This window comes from Sminthopsis crassicaudata, chromosome 2 (genome assembly GCF_048593235.1).
Source record: "Sminthopsis crassicaudata isolate SCR6 chromosome 2, ASM4859323v1, whole genome shotgun sequence".
Taxonomy (NCBI): domain Eukaryota; kingdom Metazoa; phylum Chordata; class Mammalia; order Dasyuromorphia; family Dasyuridae; genus Sminthopsis; species Sminthopsis crassicaudata.
Window position 1 is genome coordinate 279,833,123 of NC_133618.1, and position 20,101 is coordinate 279,853,223.

The following is a 20,101-nucleotide window of genomic DNA, read 5'->3' on the forward strand; positions in this document are numbered from 1 at the left end:
TTGAGAACAGTGCCCATATTCTTTTTTAATCTCTAGATCTCTCTTCTTCATTGAACATTTTTAAAGACACTACTTTATGCAGGACATCATATTAAGTATTGGGGTTTAAAGATAATTGAAATAATTCCTACACTCAAGGATCTTAAATTATACAAGATATATAATCCCAAAATCAATAAATATAATATATAGTAGTATATACATGAATAAGTATAATCCAAAGAAAGTGTCTTGGAATATTTGAAGAGGAAGGTAGCATTTTGAGCTGGTGATATTAGGGAAGCTATCTAGGCAGCTGAATTGAGCTTTGACCAAAAGGCAGAAAAGACAAAAGGTAGTTTTCCTTTCTAAAAAGGAAAACATTCTAGATGTGGATGATACTCTTGGTGAAGCAAAAAAATTACAAAATGATATATTGAGTTCATGAAATGGTCAATAGTCTTGTTTGGAGGGAATATAGAAAATAAGGGATGTAGTAGGAAAGAGAAATAGAAAATCAGATTAGAACTAGATTGAGGAAGGTTTTAAATGCTATACTAAGAAGTTTGTTTTGTTCTCAAGGCAATAGTGAATCACTAAAGTTTTTGAGCAAAAGAATGACATGATCAGATATTCTGCTATAGAAGTTTTTTAACACCTCTGTGAAGACTGGAGAAAGTGACCAATTAGGAGACTACTACATATATATAAAATGAGGTCTGAAGTTAGATGATAACATTGTTAATTAAAAAAGATGATAGATACAAGAGCTGTTGTGGAACACAGAATTGATTAGATTTAACAACAAGATATATAGGCATAAGAGAAAGAAGAAAGAACAAAATATGAATTTTTAGTTTTAAATTTAGTTAAATACAATAGAAACCAGAAAGTCTTCAGTGGAAGAAGCTTAAGCATACATTTACTTTATGATGTTTTGAATTTGAGATATTAGCAAGACATCTCCCTGGTAAATATCTGTTAACAATAAATTGGAAATAAGTTGAAATTTTAAAAATAGAGTAGTTTGAAAGAACTAATATATTCTTAAACTATGTTAAGATAGGTATAGGTTACAGGATTAGGGAACTAGTAGTTTTGCCATATTTGTCAGATCACATCTTGGGTATTGTTTTCTAAGGAAAACATTGATAAGTTAAAGAATATCCAGAAGAGAATAGTGATCAAGATTTTTGAGATTATGCTACATTATTTTCAGTTAAAAGGATTAATTATTGTTTAGCCTGAAAAAGAAAGAACGAATTAACAGTCTTTATATATTTGAAGTTCTACTTTATGAGTAGAAATTAAAACTAGATGTATAAATAATACTCTTCATAATAATGATGACTATATGGCTAAGCAGTAAAAAAGAGAATTAGATCTACATACATCCTTTCAGTAATTAAGAAATACAGTCTAAAATCCACCATATGTCTTGGGTGGTGGAAGGACATAAAAAAGAAAAATATTGAAAAAAATTAACAAAAAGGGAAGATATTATGACTACAGGTATCTAGGAAACCACTTTGCCTGTGTCATGGAGTTTCAGGAACACAGTGAGTGATAACTATACATCACCTTGCATACTCCTGCCTTTTTGTATTAAGGAACAGTAGTTTTAAAATCTCTTTATTATTTACTTTCCATTTTATATATTTACACAGGCCCGTCAAATATCAAAGTATCTCCCTATTGCTTATAATAAAAGCTTTGCATTGAATTTATTTCCATTGTTTTACATGTTGTTCTGAGTAGTTGAACTCATTAAGGGATTGTTTTCCCTGGTATCTCGGGCTAGCCCATAAGCCTTTCTTTAGACATAAACTGGGTACCTAGGCAAAGTTTTAATCTATTAAAAAAACCTACATTGGAGGAAGTAATGCATTGTGAGCCCAGTTATAGGAGCATTGTAGTACAGGAACCAATAGAAAACTATCACTAAATACAAGTCCAGAATATCTACCTAAGGCTAGAGAATTTGGATTCCTGACTCTAACATCTCACCTGACCTATCCTTGATTCCATATACAGCCATGACTGTAGAAGCTATTCAAAACCATGGGAAATTATCTAGCTTCAGAATAATATTGTCTCTTTCTGACTTATCACTACCAGTGCCAGATCCAAATAGAAAGGAAACCATATCCTTTCTCTTCCCCAAGCTGATCAAAGCTTAAAAGAATTCTTGCCCCAAATCATTGAAAAGTAACTAAGATTTCCACTCTCCAGCTAGTTGTAAAACTACTACAAGCTCAGTCCTACTTTTCAAAGGCAGCTCAACCATTAGGAATTCCACCCTCTGGAAGACATTTCTGGAGCTCCTGTTGTATCCTTGCCCCTGCTCCTGCCCCAACATTACCATCCATCATTAATTAGATCACACTGAATGAGATACTCTACTCTTAGCCCTTCCTGATAACCCTCTAAAACATCATAGCCAAAACCTAGACCTTCCAATTCAGAGAAAAAGTACTCCTAGCAGCTATAAAGTGAGTCTTAAGGAACCACAGTTGTTCTAAATCACGACTCAGTAACTTCTATCTTTCTGAACAGGAGAGCTTGGAATTTGATGTAGCAAAAGATAAAAACTTATAACCAAAAATAACTTATCTAGTAAAATGTAATATAATCCTATGGGAAGAAGAAGCTGAATTTTAATGACAGAGGGGATTTCCAAGAATCCCTGATTAAAAGACCGCTTTGGAATGGTATTAAAAAGAAAAGAGAAGTATAGAAAAATACCAACATTTAATCAATTGGAAAAGATTGTATGATGATGAATTCTTTCTCTGCTAATAAAAGGAGAATAAGCAGTTGTCCTCTCACAGAGAGTCTTAGATAAATAAATAAAGCAAGTAATGGGATAGAAGGAAGGAATTCAATATCATATATTAGAGTTGGATGAAATTTTAAATTGTATATAAACATGAAGGAAAGGAGATGATAACATGAACCTTACTTTCATCTGAACCAAAAACAGGATGATAGAACACAATAACATCCACAAAGAACATGGTGCAGAAATGCATTAAACTTAGATAAATAGGCAGAGGAAGGGAAAGAGTAGTGAATATTGTGAGGAAGTTCAAAATAAGAAAAGGAATTATAAGTAAAATAACTGTAATATTATGGTGAGGAGAATAAATGGAAGGTGAAAAGGAAGGGGAAAGATTTTTTTTTTTAATCCTTGTTCAAATTTAGTTTTACCAATCAATTGGGAGGACAGGTAGGTACTATAGTGAATAGAATGCCAGGTCTGGAGTCATGAAGATTCATCTTTCTGAGTTTAAATCCGACTTCAGATATTTACTGGGACCCTGGGCAAGTCACTTAACCCTGTTTGCTTCTATTTTTTTAATCTATAAAATGAGCTGGAGAAGAACTAAGAAAACTTGAAGTCTCAGAGAGTTAGACACAACTCATAACTGAACTAGAATAATAAATTGGTATATAAGTATTTGTTTACCAATAAGTTGGTAATGAATTATGGTATATGAATATAATAGAATATTATTAAGTTTTAAAAGATAAAGTAACTGTTCCAGAGAACTTAGGAAGACATATAAACTAAGTAAAATGGACAGTACCTGAAAAATAATTTATACTCCAAATGAACATTGTAAAAACACAAGGGGAGCAGGCAACATTGGAAAAGAGTAGAAGGAAATAAAGTGTCTTCAAGAAAAAGCTCAAGACTTCCAGCCAAGATGGTGGAGAGGACACACACACCTACGTAATCTCCATCTTTGCTCTCAGAATTTATTTCATGACAAGGTCTCGGAATTAGTGCTTGACTAGAAAAAAAAAAACCTACAAATAATTACCAACAGAAGACATCCTTGAAATTCACCAGAAAAGGTCTGTTTTTGCTCGCAGAGGGAATGGTCAGATCAGGCACAGGCTAAGGACAGGCAGTAAGAGAGCGTGGTAGACAGCTCACACAACGGAGTGGGGTGGGGTGTGATCTCAGCCATTTCTGCAGAAAGAACTTTACAGCAGTGTGGATACTTTGCCCTGGCAGCAAGCCAGGATCAGCAGAGAATCTGTAAACACAGGGGGTAAAGACCATAACCCGGAAAAGCCAGGGTCTCTCGGGACCTGGCCACACCCACCTGGAGTATCTCTCAGCACACACTCAGCATCTCAGAGCACAGACACAGCACAGCCATTGCTGTCCTGCTGGTGCCTCAATACTGCTCCCCCTCACACCTCCCCCCCCAATCTGTAGAGGAAGCTTGGTAATACCATCCAGCTCCTCCCCCCCCCAAAAAAAAAAAGAATGCATTTTTTTTCTAGTTTGTTTTCTTTGACAAAATGAGCAAAAAATTAAAATGGACTCTAACCATTGATAGCTTCTGTATGGATAGAGAGCAGACTTTAAACCCTGAGGAGACTAAAAACAGACTATCTCCAGATGAATCCCCAAAGGGGGATGTGATGTGCTCCTCAATACACAAGGCTCTCATAGAAGAAATTAAAAAGGTTCTCACAAGAGAGCTAGAAGCAAAATGGGAAAAGGAAAGGGAAGCTTGGCAAGAGAGTCTAGATCAGTCATCCCACTCATTTAAAGGTAGAGTGGATAAAGAAATCAAATCCTTGAAAAACAGAATTAGTGAATTGGAAAAAGGAAATGGCTCTCTAAAAAATAAAATTGGCAAAATGGAAAAAAATTCCATAGAACAAAACATCTCACTTAAAAAGTGAGTGAAGAAAATAATTCATAGAAAATCAGAATTGAACAAATAGAATTGAATGATTCGAGTTGACATCAAGAATCAGTTATGCAAAACCAAAAAAATGAAACAATGGATAAAAATGTCAAATACATTCTTCAGAAAACCCACAGACCTGGAAAATAGATCTAGGAGAGACAATTTGAGAATTATTGGACTCCCTGAAAATTATGATGAAAAAAAGAGCCTGGACACTATTTTCCAGGAAATTAGCAAAGAGAACTGCCCAGAAGTTATAGAAACAGAGGGTAAATAGATATTGGAAGATTTCATCAATCACCTACTGGAAAGGACCCTAAAATCAAAACTTCAAAAAATATAATGGCTAAATTCCAGAACTATCAAACCAAAGGAAAAATATTACAAGCTGCTAGAAAAAAATCAATTCAAATATAGAGGAGCCACAATAAGGATTACCCAGAATCTAGCAGCGTCCACATTAAAGGATCAAAGGGCCTGGAATCTGATATTCCAAAAAGCTAAACAACTTAGTATGCAGCCAAAAATAATTTACCCAGTCAAAATGAGCTTTTTTTTTTCCCCAGGGAAGAAGATGGACATTTAACAAAATAAGTGAATTTCATCTATTTCTGATGAAAAAAACAGAACTAAACAAAAAGTTTGATAAATTTAGAACTCAAGAGAAACCTAAAAAGAAATCTCGGGAACTATATTTCTGCTATAAAGATATATAAAGAACACATGTATAATTTTTTTCTAGAAACTAAAGGTGGAAAGGAAATTGTACCAGAAAAAGGTTAAAATGGGAGGTATTACTTCTCATGAAGAGGCAAAAGAAACCTATTATATCTGAGAGAAAAAATGGAGGGGGATGAACATAGTGTGTATCATATTCTCATCAGAATTGGCTTAAAGAGAACAATATTAGACATATTCAATTTATGGTGAAACTCCTTCAACCTCATTGAAAAGTGGAAGGGGAAAAGTGAAAAGGGAAGGAGTAAGGTAAGCGGAAGGGAATATAGAAATTGTGAGGAAAAGGAGTAAGATAGGGGAAGGAACACTAAGGTGGGGAAAGGAATACTAAAAAAGGAGGGCTGTGAGAAGCAAGTGGTGCTCACAAGTTTAATACTGGGGAGGGGGTTAAGGGGGAAGGAAAGGAAAAAAGCATAAGCAGGGTTTAACAAGATGGCAAGTAATACAGAATTGATCATTTTAACCATAAATGTGAATGGGGTAAACTCCCCCCATAAAGAGGAAGCAGTTAGCAGACTGAGTTAAAAGCCAGAATCCTACAATATGTTGTTTACAGGAAACACACCTGAAACACGGCGGTATATACAGAATAAGGGAAAAAGATTGGAGCAGAATCTACTATGCTTCAGGCGAAGTCAAAAAGGCAGAGGTAGCCATCCTCATCTCAGATCAAGCAAAAGCAAAAAGTGATCTACTTAAAAAAGATAAAGAAGGGGACTATATCTTGCTAAAGGGTAGCATAGATAATGAAGCAATATCAATATTAAACATATATGCACCAAGTGAAGTAGCATTTAAATTCTTAAAAGAGAAATTAAGAAAGCTTCAAGAAGAAATAGATAGCAAAACTATAATAGTGGGAGATCTCAACTTGCATTCTCAGAATTAGACAAATCAAACTACAAAATAAATAAGAAAGAAGTCAAAGAGATAAATAGAATACTAGAAAAGTTATATATGATAGATCTTTGGAGAAAACTAAATGGAGGCAGAAAGGAGTACACTTTATTCTCAGCAGTTCATGGAACCTATAGAAAAATTGACCATATATTAGGACATAAAAACCTCAAACTCAAATGGAGTAAGGCAGAAATAGTAAAGGCATCCTTTTCAGACCATGATGCAGTGAAAATTACATTCAATAAAAAGCCAGAGGAAAATAGACCAAAAAATAATTGGAAACTAAATAATCTCATACTAAAGAATGATTGGGTGAAACAGCAAACAGACATAATAACTTCACCCAAGAAAATGACAACAATAAAACATCATCCCAAAATGTGTGGGATGCAGCCAACGCAATAAGAAGGGGAAATTTTATATCTCTAGAGGACTACTTGCATAAAATAGAGAAAGAAAAGGTCAATGAATTGGGCTTGCAACTAAAAATGCTAGAAAAGGAACAAATTAACCCTCCCCCCAGTCAAACACTAAACTTGAAATTCTAAAAATAAGAGATTAATAAAATTGAAAGTAAAAAAAACTATTAAATTAATACAACTAAGAGTTGGTTCTATGAAAAAAAACAACAACAAAATAGACAAACCCTTAGTAAATCTGATTTAAAAAAGGAAAGAAGAAAATCAAATTGTTCGTCTTTAAAATGAAAAGGGAGAATTCGCCACTAACGAAGAGGAAATTAGAGCAATAATTAAGAAGTTACTTTGCCCAACTTTATGCCAATAAATTTGATAACTTAAATAAAATGGAAGAATACCTTCAAAAATATAGCTTGTTCAGATTAACAGGAATAAATAAATTGGTTAAACAGTCCGATCTTAGAAAAAGAAATAGAACAAGCTATTAACCATCTCCCTAAGAAAAAATTTCCAGGACCAGATGGATTTACATGTGAATTCTACCAAACATTTAAAGAACAATTAACTCCAGTGCTATATAAACTATTTGAAAAAATAGGGATTGAAGGAGTCCTACCAAACTCCTTTTATGACACAGACATGGTACTGATACCTAAACCAGGTAGGTTGAAAACAGAGAAAGAAAATTATACACCAATTTCCCTAATGAATATTGATGCAAAAATCTTAAATAAAATATTAGCAAAAAGATTACAGAAAATCATCCCCAGGATAATACACTATCACCAAGTTGGATTTATACTAGAAATGCAGGGCTGGTTCAATATTAGGAAAACTATTAGGATAATTGACTATATGAGTAACCAAATTAACAAAAACCATATGATCATCTCAATAGATGCAGAAAAAGTGACAAAATCCAACATCCCTTCCCAATAAAAACACTTGAGAGTATAGGAATAAATGGACTTTTCCTTAAAATAGTCAGGAGCATATATTTGAAACCGTCAGTAAGCATCATATCTAATAGGGATAAACTGGAACCTTTGCTAGTAAGATCAGGAGTGAAACAAGGCTGTCCATATCATCATTATTATTCAATATTGTATTAGAAACGCTAGCCTCAGCAATAAGAGTCAAGAAAGAGATGAAAGGAATTACAGTAGGTAACGAGGAAACCAGATGATATGATGGTATACTTAGAGAACCCCAGAGATTCTACTAAAAAGCTATTAGAAATAATTCACAACTTTGGCAAAGTTGCAGGATACAAAATAAATCCACATAAATCCTCAGCATCTTTATACATCACCAACAAAATCCAACAGCAAGAGACATAAAGAGAAATTCCATTCAAACAACTGTTGATAGCCTAAAATATTTGTGAGTCTATCTACCAAAGGAAAGTCAGGAATTATATGAGCAAAATTATAAAACATTTTCCACACAAATAAAGTCATATTTAAATAATTGGAAAAATATTAAGTGCTCTTGGATAGGCTGAACGAATATAATAAAGATGACAATACTCCCTAAACTAATCTATTTATTTAGTGTTATATCAGTCAGATTGCCAAGAAGCTATTTTAATGCCTAGAAAAAATAACAACAGAATTCATATGAAAGACCAAAAGGTCAAAAATTTCAAGGGAATTAATGGAAAAAAAAAAATCAAATGAAGGTGGCCTAGCTGTACCTGATCTAAAACTATGTTATAAAGCAGCAGTCACCAAAACCATTTGATATTGGCTAAGAAATAGATTAGCTGATCAGTGGAATAGGTTAGGGTTCACAACACAAAATAGTCAATAACTAAAGCAATCCAGTGTTTGACAAACCCAAAGATCTCAACTTTTGGGATAAGAATTCATTATTTGACAAAAACTTCTGGGAAAACTGGAAATTAGTATGGCAGAAATTAGGCATGGACCCCCACTTAACACCATATAGAAAGATAAGATCAAAATAGATCCATGATTTAGACATAAAGAACAAGATCATAAATAAATTAGAGGAACATAGGATAGTTTACCTCTCAGACTTGTGGAGGAAGTAGGACTTTGTGACCAAAGAAGAATTAGAGATCATTATTGATCACAAAATAGAAAATTTTGATTATATTAAATTAAAAAGCCTTTGTACAAACAAAACTAAGGCAAACAAGATTAGAAGGGAAGCAACAAACTGGGAAAACATTTTTTACAGTTAAAGGTTCTGATAAAGGCCTCATTTCCAAAATTTATATAGAGAATTGACTCTAATTTATAAGAAATCAAGCCATTCTCCAATTGATAAATGTTCAAAGGATATTAACAGACAATTCTCAGATGAAGAAATTGAAACTATTTCTAGCCACATGAAAAGATGCTCCAAGTCATTAATCAGAGAAATGCAAATTAAGACAACTCTGAGATACCACTACACACCTGTCAGATTGGCTAGAATGACAGGGAAAGATAATTCAGAATGTTGGAGGGGATGCGGCAAAACTAGGAGATTGATGCATTTTTGGTGGAGTTGTGAACAAGTCCAATCATTCTGGAGAGCAATCTGGAATTTTGCCCAAAAAGTTATCAAACTGTGTATGCCCTTTGATCCAGCAGTGTTACTACTGGGCTTATATCCCAAAGAAATACTAAAGAAGGGAAAGAGTCCTGTATGTGCCAAAATGTTTGTGGCATCCCTTTTTGTAGTGGCTAGAAACTGGAAACTGAATGGAGAATCAACTGGAGAATGGCTGGGTAAATTGCGGTATATGAATGTTATGGAATATTATTGTTTTGTAAGAAATGACCAGCAGGATGAATACAGAGAGGCTTGGAGAGACTTACATGAACTAATGCTGAGTGCAATGAGCAAGAGATCATTAGACACTTCAACAATAAACGATACTGTATGAGGATATATTGTGATGGAGGTGGATTATCTTCGACAAAGAGAAGATCTAATTCAATTCCAATTGATCAGTGATGGACAGATACACCCAGAGAAGGAACACTGGGAAATGAATATGGACTACTTGCATTTTTGTTTTTCTTCCCAGATTACTTTTACCTTCTGAATCCAATTCTTCCTGTGCAACAAGAGAACTGTCAGTTCTGCACACAAATATTATATCTAGGATATACTATAACATATTTAACATGTATAAGACTATTTGCCATCGAGGGGAGGGGGTGGAGGGAGGGAGGGAAGAGAAAAATCAGAAAAGAAGTGAGTGCAAGGGGTAATGTTGTAAAAAAATTACCCATGTATATGTTCTGTCAATAAAAAGTTATAATTATTTTAAAGAGAGAGAGAGAAAGCCCAGGATACAAAGTAGATATCCTTAAATTGGGGAATAGATACACAAATGGTGGTAAGTGAGTATCATATATTAGGTTGAATACAGAGAAATGGAAAAACTTACATGAATCTAAGGTAGAGTGAAATAAATAAAGACAAGTAAACAATATACACTATACTACAACAATGGAAATTGAAAGAACAGCCATCAAATAATAAAAAGTAAATAGGGCAAAATTATATACAAGCAGAACCCCAAGGTAGATATATGAGAAAAAACTCTTTTTCCATCCACTTCTTTGCAGAGGTGGGAGATCTATTATATATACCATTGCATTTATTTTCAGGATTTCTCAATGTTTTTATCAATTTGGGTTGTGTTTTTTTTTTTTTTCTTTGAAAAATATTCTTTATTATAGGCATGGCTTTTAGATAAGTGGGAGGAATACTGGGGGTAATTTTGGATATTTATAAAAATAGAACAAGGAAGAATTTTAAAATATTTATTGAAAAGAAAGCCCCGGGGGCAGCTAGGTGTGGCAGTGGATAGAGCACCAGCCCTGAATTCAGGAGGACCCGAGTTCAAATCTGGTCTCAGACACTTAATACTTCCTAGCTCTGTGACCCTGGGCAAATCACTTAACCCCAGCCTCAGGAAAAAAAAAAAAGAAAAGAAAAAGAAAGCCCCATATAAAATATGACTAATGGATACATATTTAGTCTATAAAGGGGCATTCCTCAATGAGAGTACTCAAAAATACCTCTATAGGGTTTATTAGTCTACCCTAAAATATCACCAACAAGCTTAAATGAAGCACAGTCATTGAAAATGTGATTTTACCAATACTTTTATAAATAATATTTGAATGATTCTTAATGTATTCTTTGGTTATGGCAGTTTTCTTTTCTGTGTTAACTCAGATCATGGATTTTCCTCTTATCAGATGCTAATGTCCGGGAAGTGGGTCTTGAGGGGGCATTGTTGAACTTACTAGACAAAGAATCTGATCAGAGATTGTGCCAGGATATCAAAGAGACCCTGAGTCATATGATCACATCAATGGCAGTGGGAAAGCTTTCTTTTTGGCTAAAACTTTGTAAAGATGTCCTTGCTTCATCAGCTGGTAAGTGTATATACATTCTCATTACAATAATAAAAACAAATGTAAGATCCATAGATATAAAAGGAGTTGTCACTAAAAATTTAAAACTCACTATTCTGCTCTTTTACATATTGTGTTAGAATGAAAATCCATAAAATGGGAAATATTGAGCTTCTAAAATGTTTTTTTATATTAAAATAATTTTTAAGTATATCAAACCCTGTACTTAAATTGTGATGAAATATTTCTAGCTTTATACTATACAAGTTACTTTTAGTGAATCACCTTCCTAGTAAACAGAGCATGACTCAAAATGTTGTGGCACTGCTTAGTCCATCACTAAAAGTATGGCTATACATATACTCATCATTGTCTCTTGTGAAGTCTGGGTTAGCACCCCGGATGCCTTAGAATTAGTTGGAGTCAGTTTAAGCAAAAATCCTTGGTCTTTATTCTTGGTCTTTAGTTGTAGAAGTGATGGGGAAGAACACAAGATCTCCAAAACCTCCCTTCTCCTCCACTGCAAAAGTGACCCTGGCTTGTCTTACTCCACCCCCTAATCCCTTCTACAATTATCTGTGTACTGCCAAAGATGGAGCCAGCACAGAATAGTGGGGAAGGGTCATTTTCCAAGCATATGCTAATAGAGTATTGTCCAATGGATTATTAGCCTTTAGTGCTAGGTGGTCTGATTCCAGTGCACCTACTCAGAGTTTCAGCCTTTACAGTCTCTTTCCTTTTAATTTTAGTTAGCATGGGGAGATGATTATTAAATAAATAATTGAGAAAATTACAGTGAAATAAGTCCTCAAAATAAATAGCACATGGATGATTCCAGTATCTGTTTCTTCAGGTCTGTTATTGGTAATGCCTACTATCCATATTACTATTTACCTAATGTATTATCTGATAGAATATAGGTCAAAAGAGTTAAATTCATGTTTAAAATTCTAGTTCATTTTCTTTTCTTTGAACAGATAAAAGTAATCTCCCTTAGAAAGTACACTTTCCAACAACAAAAACAATTACATTTTTTTACTTAAAAGGAACAAATTCTTTAGCTTTGGCATTGTGGTACTAACATAAATAACATGTTATAATTGACTATCCTTTTGTGGCCTATGACAGTTATATTATTGCAGTCATTCTATATGTTCTTTTGGTGTTAGTTTTTCCATCTTTATCTTCTCAGGCAAACCTGTCACAATACTCATATACCATATTTGTTTAGAATTTTTTATTGTCAAAAATTCTTCTTCTGTTGACCTGTAGATAGATTGTGGAAGTTTCTCAATCTATCAGAAACCACTTTGGAATAAAAAACTAGTAATGGGCTCTCTGGATCAAAGCTTTTGAAAAACTTAGTAACTTTTATCTTATAATTCCAAATAAAATGCATTTTATATACTTTGTGAATATTATTCATTTTCTTATGTTTTTACTTTATGGTTATGGCACAAAAATGAAGACATTTTATGAAAAAAATATAGTTTTTTCTTTTTTGACAAATTCAAATATCTCTTCCCAAAAAAGTAAGATATTCTGGTGTTTTCCATTTTAAGGGAATACCGTATTTAAAGTGCTACATACGTATATAAATGTCAGTTAAAATTATCTCTTTTTCCTTATCCCTTTAAATACAGTTTTCTTAATCTCACCATATTGTTTTTAGGTGAGTTGGGGGTTTTGTTGTTGTTGTTTTTGTTTTTTGATGCCCATGTTTTTGAATCATAGGCCACTCTGGATTCCCCACCCTATTCCTCACCCCATCCAGTGAGCCTGCCCTTAAACAAATCAAAAGTTCAATAAAAAAGTTCACAATGTTGTGTGCCAATTCACTGTCTATTTGACTTTTTTCACTTAATTAACTTAATAATAAAATAATTTGATAAGTCTTTAGTTTTTTTTTTTCAGGTATATGAAAAGAACTTTGTCCTTTAACATTTTTGCTGTTAAGGTAAATCAGTGAGCATTTATTAAGCATTTATGCTATGCTAAACCCTAGATATACAAATAAAGGCAAGAAGACTTCTTGCCTACAAGAAGTTCATAATTGGATGAAACAAAACAAAAGTAAATTTTGACAGATAAGGTATTTACAGGAAAACAAGTGAATTTCCTGTCACAGGAAAGTACAGGCTTCAACTTCTTAATTTGTTTTTAAGAGAATTTGAGCTTTCTAAAAAAAATCATTAGTCACATAGTGATGGTCATTGCAATAATAAGCTAATGCCTTCTTAATAGCACAATTCATTAATAAATGTCATAGAAACTGTATTTCATACAGTTTAACTGTAACTGTAATTATTTTGGCAAGTAGCATCTCCAGTGAGCATAATTATTCTCATACCTATATAGACACAATATTTATATTACCAAAGATTCATAAATTATTAAGTATAGAAATAGTTATTGTAGTTTAAATTTGCAGTCACTTGTGTTCTTTTTAAAATTTATTTGAATAAGTTATAATGTGATTGTTTTTCCTTAAAAAAATTAGATTTTACAACTGTTGCTTCTGTGGATACAACTCAGGATGATGAAATAGATAAAGAAGATGATGCTTCAGTCCTAACCTGCAGAAATGATGAGAAATGCCGGCCAATTACAAATCCACGATGGGCTACTAGAGTTTTTGCTGCTGAATGTGTGTGCAAAATAATCATCCAGTGTGAGAATTCAGACAGTGCCCACTTTGATATTGCATTGGCTCAAGAAATGAAAGAAAGGGATTCACGAAGTAAGTATCAGACAAGTGAAGTGGTAATTTGTTGAAGGAATGCACTATTCTTTTTTATAGGTAATGCTTGCTTTTCAAAACTGATAGAGATATGAAAAGTAATGTAAAATATTAGAAAAAGAGAAGAAAATATAAAGTATCTCATAAAACAACTGAACTATAAAACAGATTAGGGAGAAAAAAAATTAAGAATATTGGAATACCTGAATGTCATGACTGAAAAAACAACCTCGTTAATCATATTTCAAGAAAAGTAACAGAGATATTAGAACCAAATGACAAAATGAAAATAAAAGGAATCTAACCATCCTTTAGAGTTAACTATTGAAAGAAATCCCAAAATGTAAACTCCCAAGGACATTATAGACAAAATTCAGAGCTTCCAAGTCAATTGGGGGAAAAAAAAAACCTGAAGCCACTAAAAAAAAGTTCATATACTGAGGAATTACCATCATATGGGTTGATTGGTATACAGTATTCTAAAAGACAAAGGCTATAGGCTTACTACTAAGAATAATTTACCCAAGAAAAGTGAATATAATCCTAGTGGGGGACAAGTGAACCTATAGAGAAATAACACCACCCTTCTGAATCCATTAAAATTTTGTGTTATAAACCTTAATTGGGTCCTTGCTACCACTAGACATTCCTATTTTTTGCCTTATCAACTCACTTTCCCTTTCTCTGCAGAGGCTGTTTCAAACATTTTCGTTTTTCCTCAAACCTTCCATAGACATAATCTCATTAGACAAGGCTTAGGAGTAGCTTTTGCTTTATCTTGATCTTAAGAGAAGAATAGAAAAGGAAAAAGAAATATACTAAGGGAGAAGGAAAGGAAAATTAGGGAAATTTACTTCATTTAATGATGACCAGTAGGTAGACATTTCTACAGATAAGGAGAAAAGGATATAGGGGAACAAGTGACACTTGAACCTTAGTCTCATCTGAATTAATCAAAAGAAGGAAGAGAATATAGAGACATACGCACACAGTTGGTTACAAATAGAATGGAATATAAATGAGGACTAAGCAAGACAAGCAGTAAGGATGTACAGAAATACTTAAAAGTTCTTTCTGAGGTGACAAAGAATAAGAACCTGAAGGGGTGCCTATCATTTCAAGAATGACTGTGGTTTATAAATATGACAATACTATTATGCTCTAAGAAATGATGTAGGTTGTAATTACTGAGAAATTTGAGATTTGTATGAAATCCTTCCATTGAACTATGATCAGTCCATATTCAAGAACTATACTTAAGAACTGTTAGAAAAATGTTACCATTGTTACTTCTGACTTGTAATAAAAAAATAAAACTAATCACTTACTAGTTCTTTGGACTTTTAAAGTCATAAATCATATTGCTTTTCAAGTTTTTCTCATTCAGGAGTTCTTGACCTTTTTTGTGTGTCCTGAACACAAGTATAGCTTTTTTGTACTCAGATGAAGGCTACAAACCTGTTTTAAATGTAATATTTTTGAATGAATAAAACAAAATATGCCGGAGTACAAAACTAATTGTCTTAAAAAAAAATAAAAAAAAAAAAATTAAGTAAGTCCCAGCACACTAGAATAAAAATAACCCGGGGTAGCTAGGTGATGCAGTGAATAGAGCAGCAGCCCTGAATTCAGGAGAATCTGAGTTCAAATGTGGTCTCAGACACTTAACACTTCCTAGCTGTGTGACCCTGGGCAAGTCACTTAACCCCAGCCTCAGGAAAAAAAAAAAAAGAATAAAAATAACCCTTAAAATGTGTTAATATAAGTATGAAGCAACATTTTACATGATTTACTAATAGCTATCTTTGACAATTCCAAAGGGCTCATGATGAAAAATGCTATCTATCTCCAGAGAAATAATTGATGGGTCCTAAAAACAGATTGAAATTTTTTCTCCTTTCTGTATATTTTTTGTGTTTTTTTTTTGTATGTGTGAAGTTCTGTGTCATCTTTCATAATATGACTAATATGGTAATATATTTTGCTTGATTGAAAATGTATAGCTTACATCAAACTGCTTATTGTCTCATTGAAGGGAGAGGTGAGGGAACAGAGAAAATTTGAAATTAAAAATTTAATTAATATTAATATTAAAATTTTTCTTTACTTATCACTGGAGAAAATGTTTTAAAAGGTATTAACATAATATATAGCATGATTTTAATGGGACCTATTTTAAGGAGTTATGTGTAGTTTTATTGCATGTGGAATTAACTATATTCATTATCTCTAGTTTGAAAAACTAACTTTTTTTGTGGTGAAATCATAGTCATATGTAAAAACAACAATAAAAACCTACTCTGCCTTATTTAACCAAATATAAATTAAGTTAGGAAAGAAGTACATGAGAGTATATCGCAAAACAGAATAAGAAGGTGTTCATATAAGTATCAAAATAGCATAAATTTTTTCCTGATCAGATGTTTGTTTATTTATTTATTTATTTATTTTTTGTTATCAGATGATTTTTTGGTATTACATCTTGCTGACTTGATCCGCATGGCTTTTATGGCTGCAACAGACCATAGTGACCAGCTCCGTCTTTCTGGTCTTCAGACACTATTAGTAGTTGTTCGGCAATTTGCAACTATTCCTGAACCAGAATTCCCAGGTCATGTGATTCTTGAACAGTATCAAGCCAATGTAAGACTTTTGTGTTAGGTAACTTTTGATTTAAAAAATACATTTTATCACAGTAATATCCACAATTCTCCAAAACTAAATATCACTATCATTATAGATTCTTAGGAAAAGATGTATGACTGTACTAACATATCAGTGATAATCATCTTAAAAGCTTCCTAACAAAATGGGGATTCCAACAAGCCTGAGAAGGAAATTGAGTAGAAGTTCAATTGTATCAATTTTCTAGATGGTTTATGTTGCTCTTTGATGCATGAAAAAATTGTTATAACTTTTTTTCTTTATGAATTTGATTAGTGAAGAAATCTGTCAATAAGATCATTCACAAAATATCTACGCAATTAATATAACAATAAAACATCCTAAATAGTGAAAAGATTGTTCATATTCTCTTTAGGTTATTTGTTACAAATTATTGTCACAGAAGAGAATAATATATGTGACTTTGTGAAAATATTCCAAAGATGAGACAGTGTAGTCTTATACTATGGAATCTGTGTTCTAGATTTCTTTGAAACTAATTATATTTATAGTTGTGCCTCAAGAATCCTAGGAAGATTATAACTTGTCTCAAAATTCTCTAACAACACTGATCCAAGAAAACTTCCTTCTATGATTCCAAGGTAGCCAAAAAGAATAAAAATTAGGCATATCAGTGTAGTTCTCTTCCTGGTTAGCATTCTCTATTCACCTCTTTTCAGAAGTTAATGTTACTGTATACTTAGGTAAAAAGAAAGCCAGGGGAGGGGATTGAAATTATATTAGAATATTACAAACAGTTTATTTGAGTTTAACCAATAGAAGCTTTCTTCTATTGATATTTGCTGTTTCATGTTATTTATTATCAGGTGGGTGCAGCACTTAGACCAGCTTTTACTTCAGATACTCCACCAGATGTGACTGCCAAAGCATGTCAGGTAAGGGCTTAAAAAGACAAAGTATTAAATTAGAAACCTTTTCAAGACCAAACTTTCAGATGTTTAGATTTTTAAATATATTTTTCTAACAACGTTGTTTCTTTTCCTCTCTTTTTGAACATTTTGGTCATGATCATATTTTTATTAAACCAGGATTACATCTTTGGATTCTTATAAAATAAGATTATAGTGATCCATTTTCTTTTTTTCTTTTTTTTTTCCCCCCCATGAGGCATTTGGGGTTAAGTGACTTGCCCAGGGTCATACAGCTAGGAAGTGTTAAGTGTCTGAGGCCAGAGTTAAACTCAGGTCCTCATAACTTCAGGGCTGGTGTTCTATCTACCACACCATCTCCCTACCCCACAGTGATCCATTTTCTAAGCAGCCATCACTATAACATTTAAATGAAATTTATTTTAAATTGAGTTATCAGATAATCTTACATATTAAACTTTAAATTATATAAAATAGAAACATTTAGCTTGTGTAAATTAACTCTACTATCCATCCAATAATATTTAGGTCATTAATTCGAATCCTTTAGCAGATACTATTAGATTTCCTAAAAGTAACAATATTGAATGATTACTTCTTATTATATTGCAATATTGGACTTAGGTTTTTTAAAACCTAAGTTCAAGTTTTGCCTCTGCTCCTTTCTAAGTAGCTCTATGACTTTGGATAAAATTATTTATCCTGTCTAAACTTCATTTTCCTTATTTGTGTAAAATGAAGCTAATATTATATAAAATTAAATTCCATGCTTAAAGTGGTAAGTTTGACATTATTTCCCCTCACTGTGTTTCTAATTCAGAGATTCAACTAAGCAGTTAGTTGCTCAAAAGAACTAAGTAGCCAGAGGGGGGAAAAAATAATTAAAAAAAAAACAACTATAATCCACAAACTAGGAAATCATGTCTTCAGCAGATACATAGCTTTTCTATCTTATATCACCATTTTTTATTTTTTTAATTATAGCTTTTTATTTACAAGATATATGCATGGGTAGTTTTTCAGCATTGAGCCTTGTAAACCTTCTGTTCCAACTTTTCCCCTCCTCTCCACCCCTTCCCATAGATGGCAGGAAGACCAATACATGTTAAATATATTAAAGTATATGTTAAATACAATATATGTATACATATCCATACAGTTATTGTGCTGCACAAGAAGAAACAGACTTAAACAGAAATAATGTAAAATTAACCTGTTAAGGAAATCAAAAATGCAGGTGGACAAAAGCAGAGGGATTGGAAGTGCTATGTAGTGGTTCACACTCATTTCCCAGAGTTCTTTCGCTGGGTGTAGCTGGTTCTATTCATTATTGAACAAATGGAACTGATATGGTTCATCTCATTGTTGAAGAGATCCATGTCCATCAGAATTATCTTATATCATCATTGGCAATTTTTAAAAATTGATTAAAAATAGAACTATCTGTTTTCCAAATTATCAAATTCCTTTTATTCTAAATTATACAAATTCCAAATTACTTATGATTTGAGTAATTTTTTAAACCAAATTTTAATTGTTAAGTGTATGTTTAATCTGAGAATTACTCTGGAGTTTATTCCATCAAGATTAGAAATTTCATTTAAATGTTAACCTAGACATTTCTCTGTTTACACTTTTTTAGTAGTTGTCATTTAGTAGTTGTCATTGTTTTCCTCCCATATTAATTAACCTTAAGAAAACTTCTCCAGCTTGTAGTTTTTACTACTTTTCATTACAATCACTACATTCATTTTCTTCTTCAACTTTTAAATCATGATTTTTAATTAATTATATTGTTCTGGCATCTGTACCACCCTCAACATTTTATATGATAACACTATTTTCAATAAATAGGTTCCTAATATAGAAATGAAGACCATCAAAATCACATGTACATCATTTATAATTTTTAAAAATAAAATATATCTTATTTATCAAACTGCTAGGTTTGCAGTGCCTGGATAGCAAGTGGAGTTGTAAGTGATCTTAATGATCTCCGAAGAGTGCATCAATTGCTTGTATCATCCTTGACGAAAATACAGGCTGGAAAAGAAGCCTTGAGTCAGTTATATAACGAAAGTGCCTCCACTATGGAAATCCTAGCTGTTCTCAAAGCCTGGGCAGAGGTTAGTACTTTTCTATTTTTAATTCAGTTTTCAGTAATTTCCTTTTTATTTATTAAACCACTAAAAAAAAAAAATTTAACTGTGTATGTAAAATATATACCAAGCTTTTAGGATTTTAAAAACAAACAAACAAACAAACAAAAAAACTTGTGCCACATTCAGGATAATTTATTTACTGTGGAAAGTGGTAATTGAGCCTTTCTCTATCCTTGGTCCCAACTTAAAACAACAATGATATTCCATATGGCCTACTGTTTTAAAAAGAGTTAAACATAAAAGAGATATTCTAATAGTTAGAAGTAAAATCAATTTTCTTGGCAGCTTTAAGCAAAACTGTAAAACTTTGTGTGGAGAAGAAAGTTCACATTTACATATGTGATCTATTAAATTTTATATTCTATGATACTTAGAAATTTAAGAACCTACATTGCATCAATTGAAAAAATACTTTTTATTGCATTTTGCATAATCTTCTACAAATTGATAAAGGCAGAAAGGACTTAGGTTATACTTTCCTGCAATAATTAGCAGTTCTCCATCTC

At 32.5% G+C, this 20,101-nt stretch overlaps 1 protein-coding gene across 6 annotated transcripts in view; it reads left to right on the forward strand.

Moving 5' to 3' along the window:
- Positions 1–20,101, forward strand: part of HEATR5A (HEAT repeat containing 5A) — a 172,557-nt gene that overhangs the window by 105,907 nt on the left and 46,549 nt on the right. For all 6 annotated transcript variants that reach the window (XR_012486423.1, XR_012486424.1, XM_074289563.1 and 3 more), the window contains exons 23-27: positions 10,981–11,160; positions 13,640–13,879; positions 16,341–16,522; positions 17,371–17,439; positions 19,380–19,559. Coding sequence is in view for 4 of the 6 variants with exons in the window: in XM_074289563.1 (XP_074145664.1) it covers positions 10,981–11,160; positions 13,640–13,879; positions 16,341–16,522; positions 17,371–17,439; positions 19,380–19,559 (851 nt within the window). In the remaining 2 variants the exon portion in view is untranslated. The remainder of the gene's footprint in view (positions 1–10,980; positions 11,161–13,639; positions 13,880–16,340; positions 16,523–17,370; positions 17,440–19,379; positions 19,560–20,101) is intronic.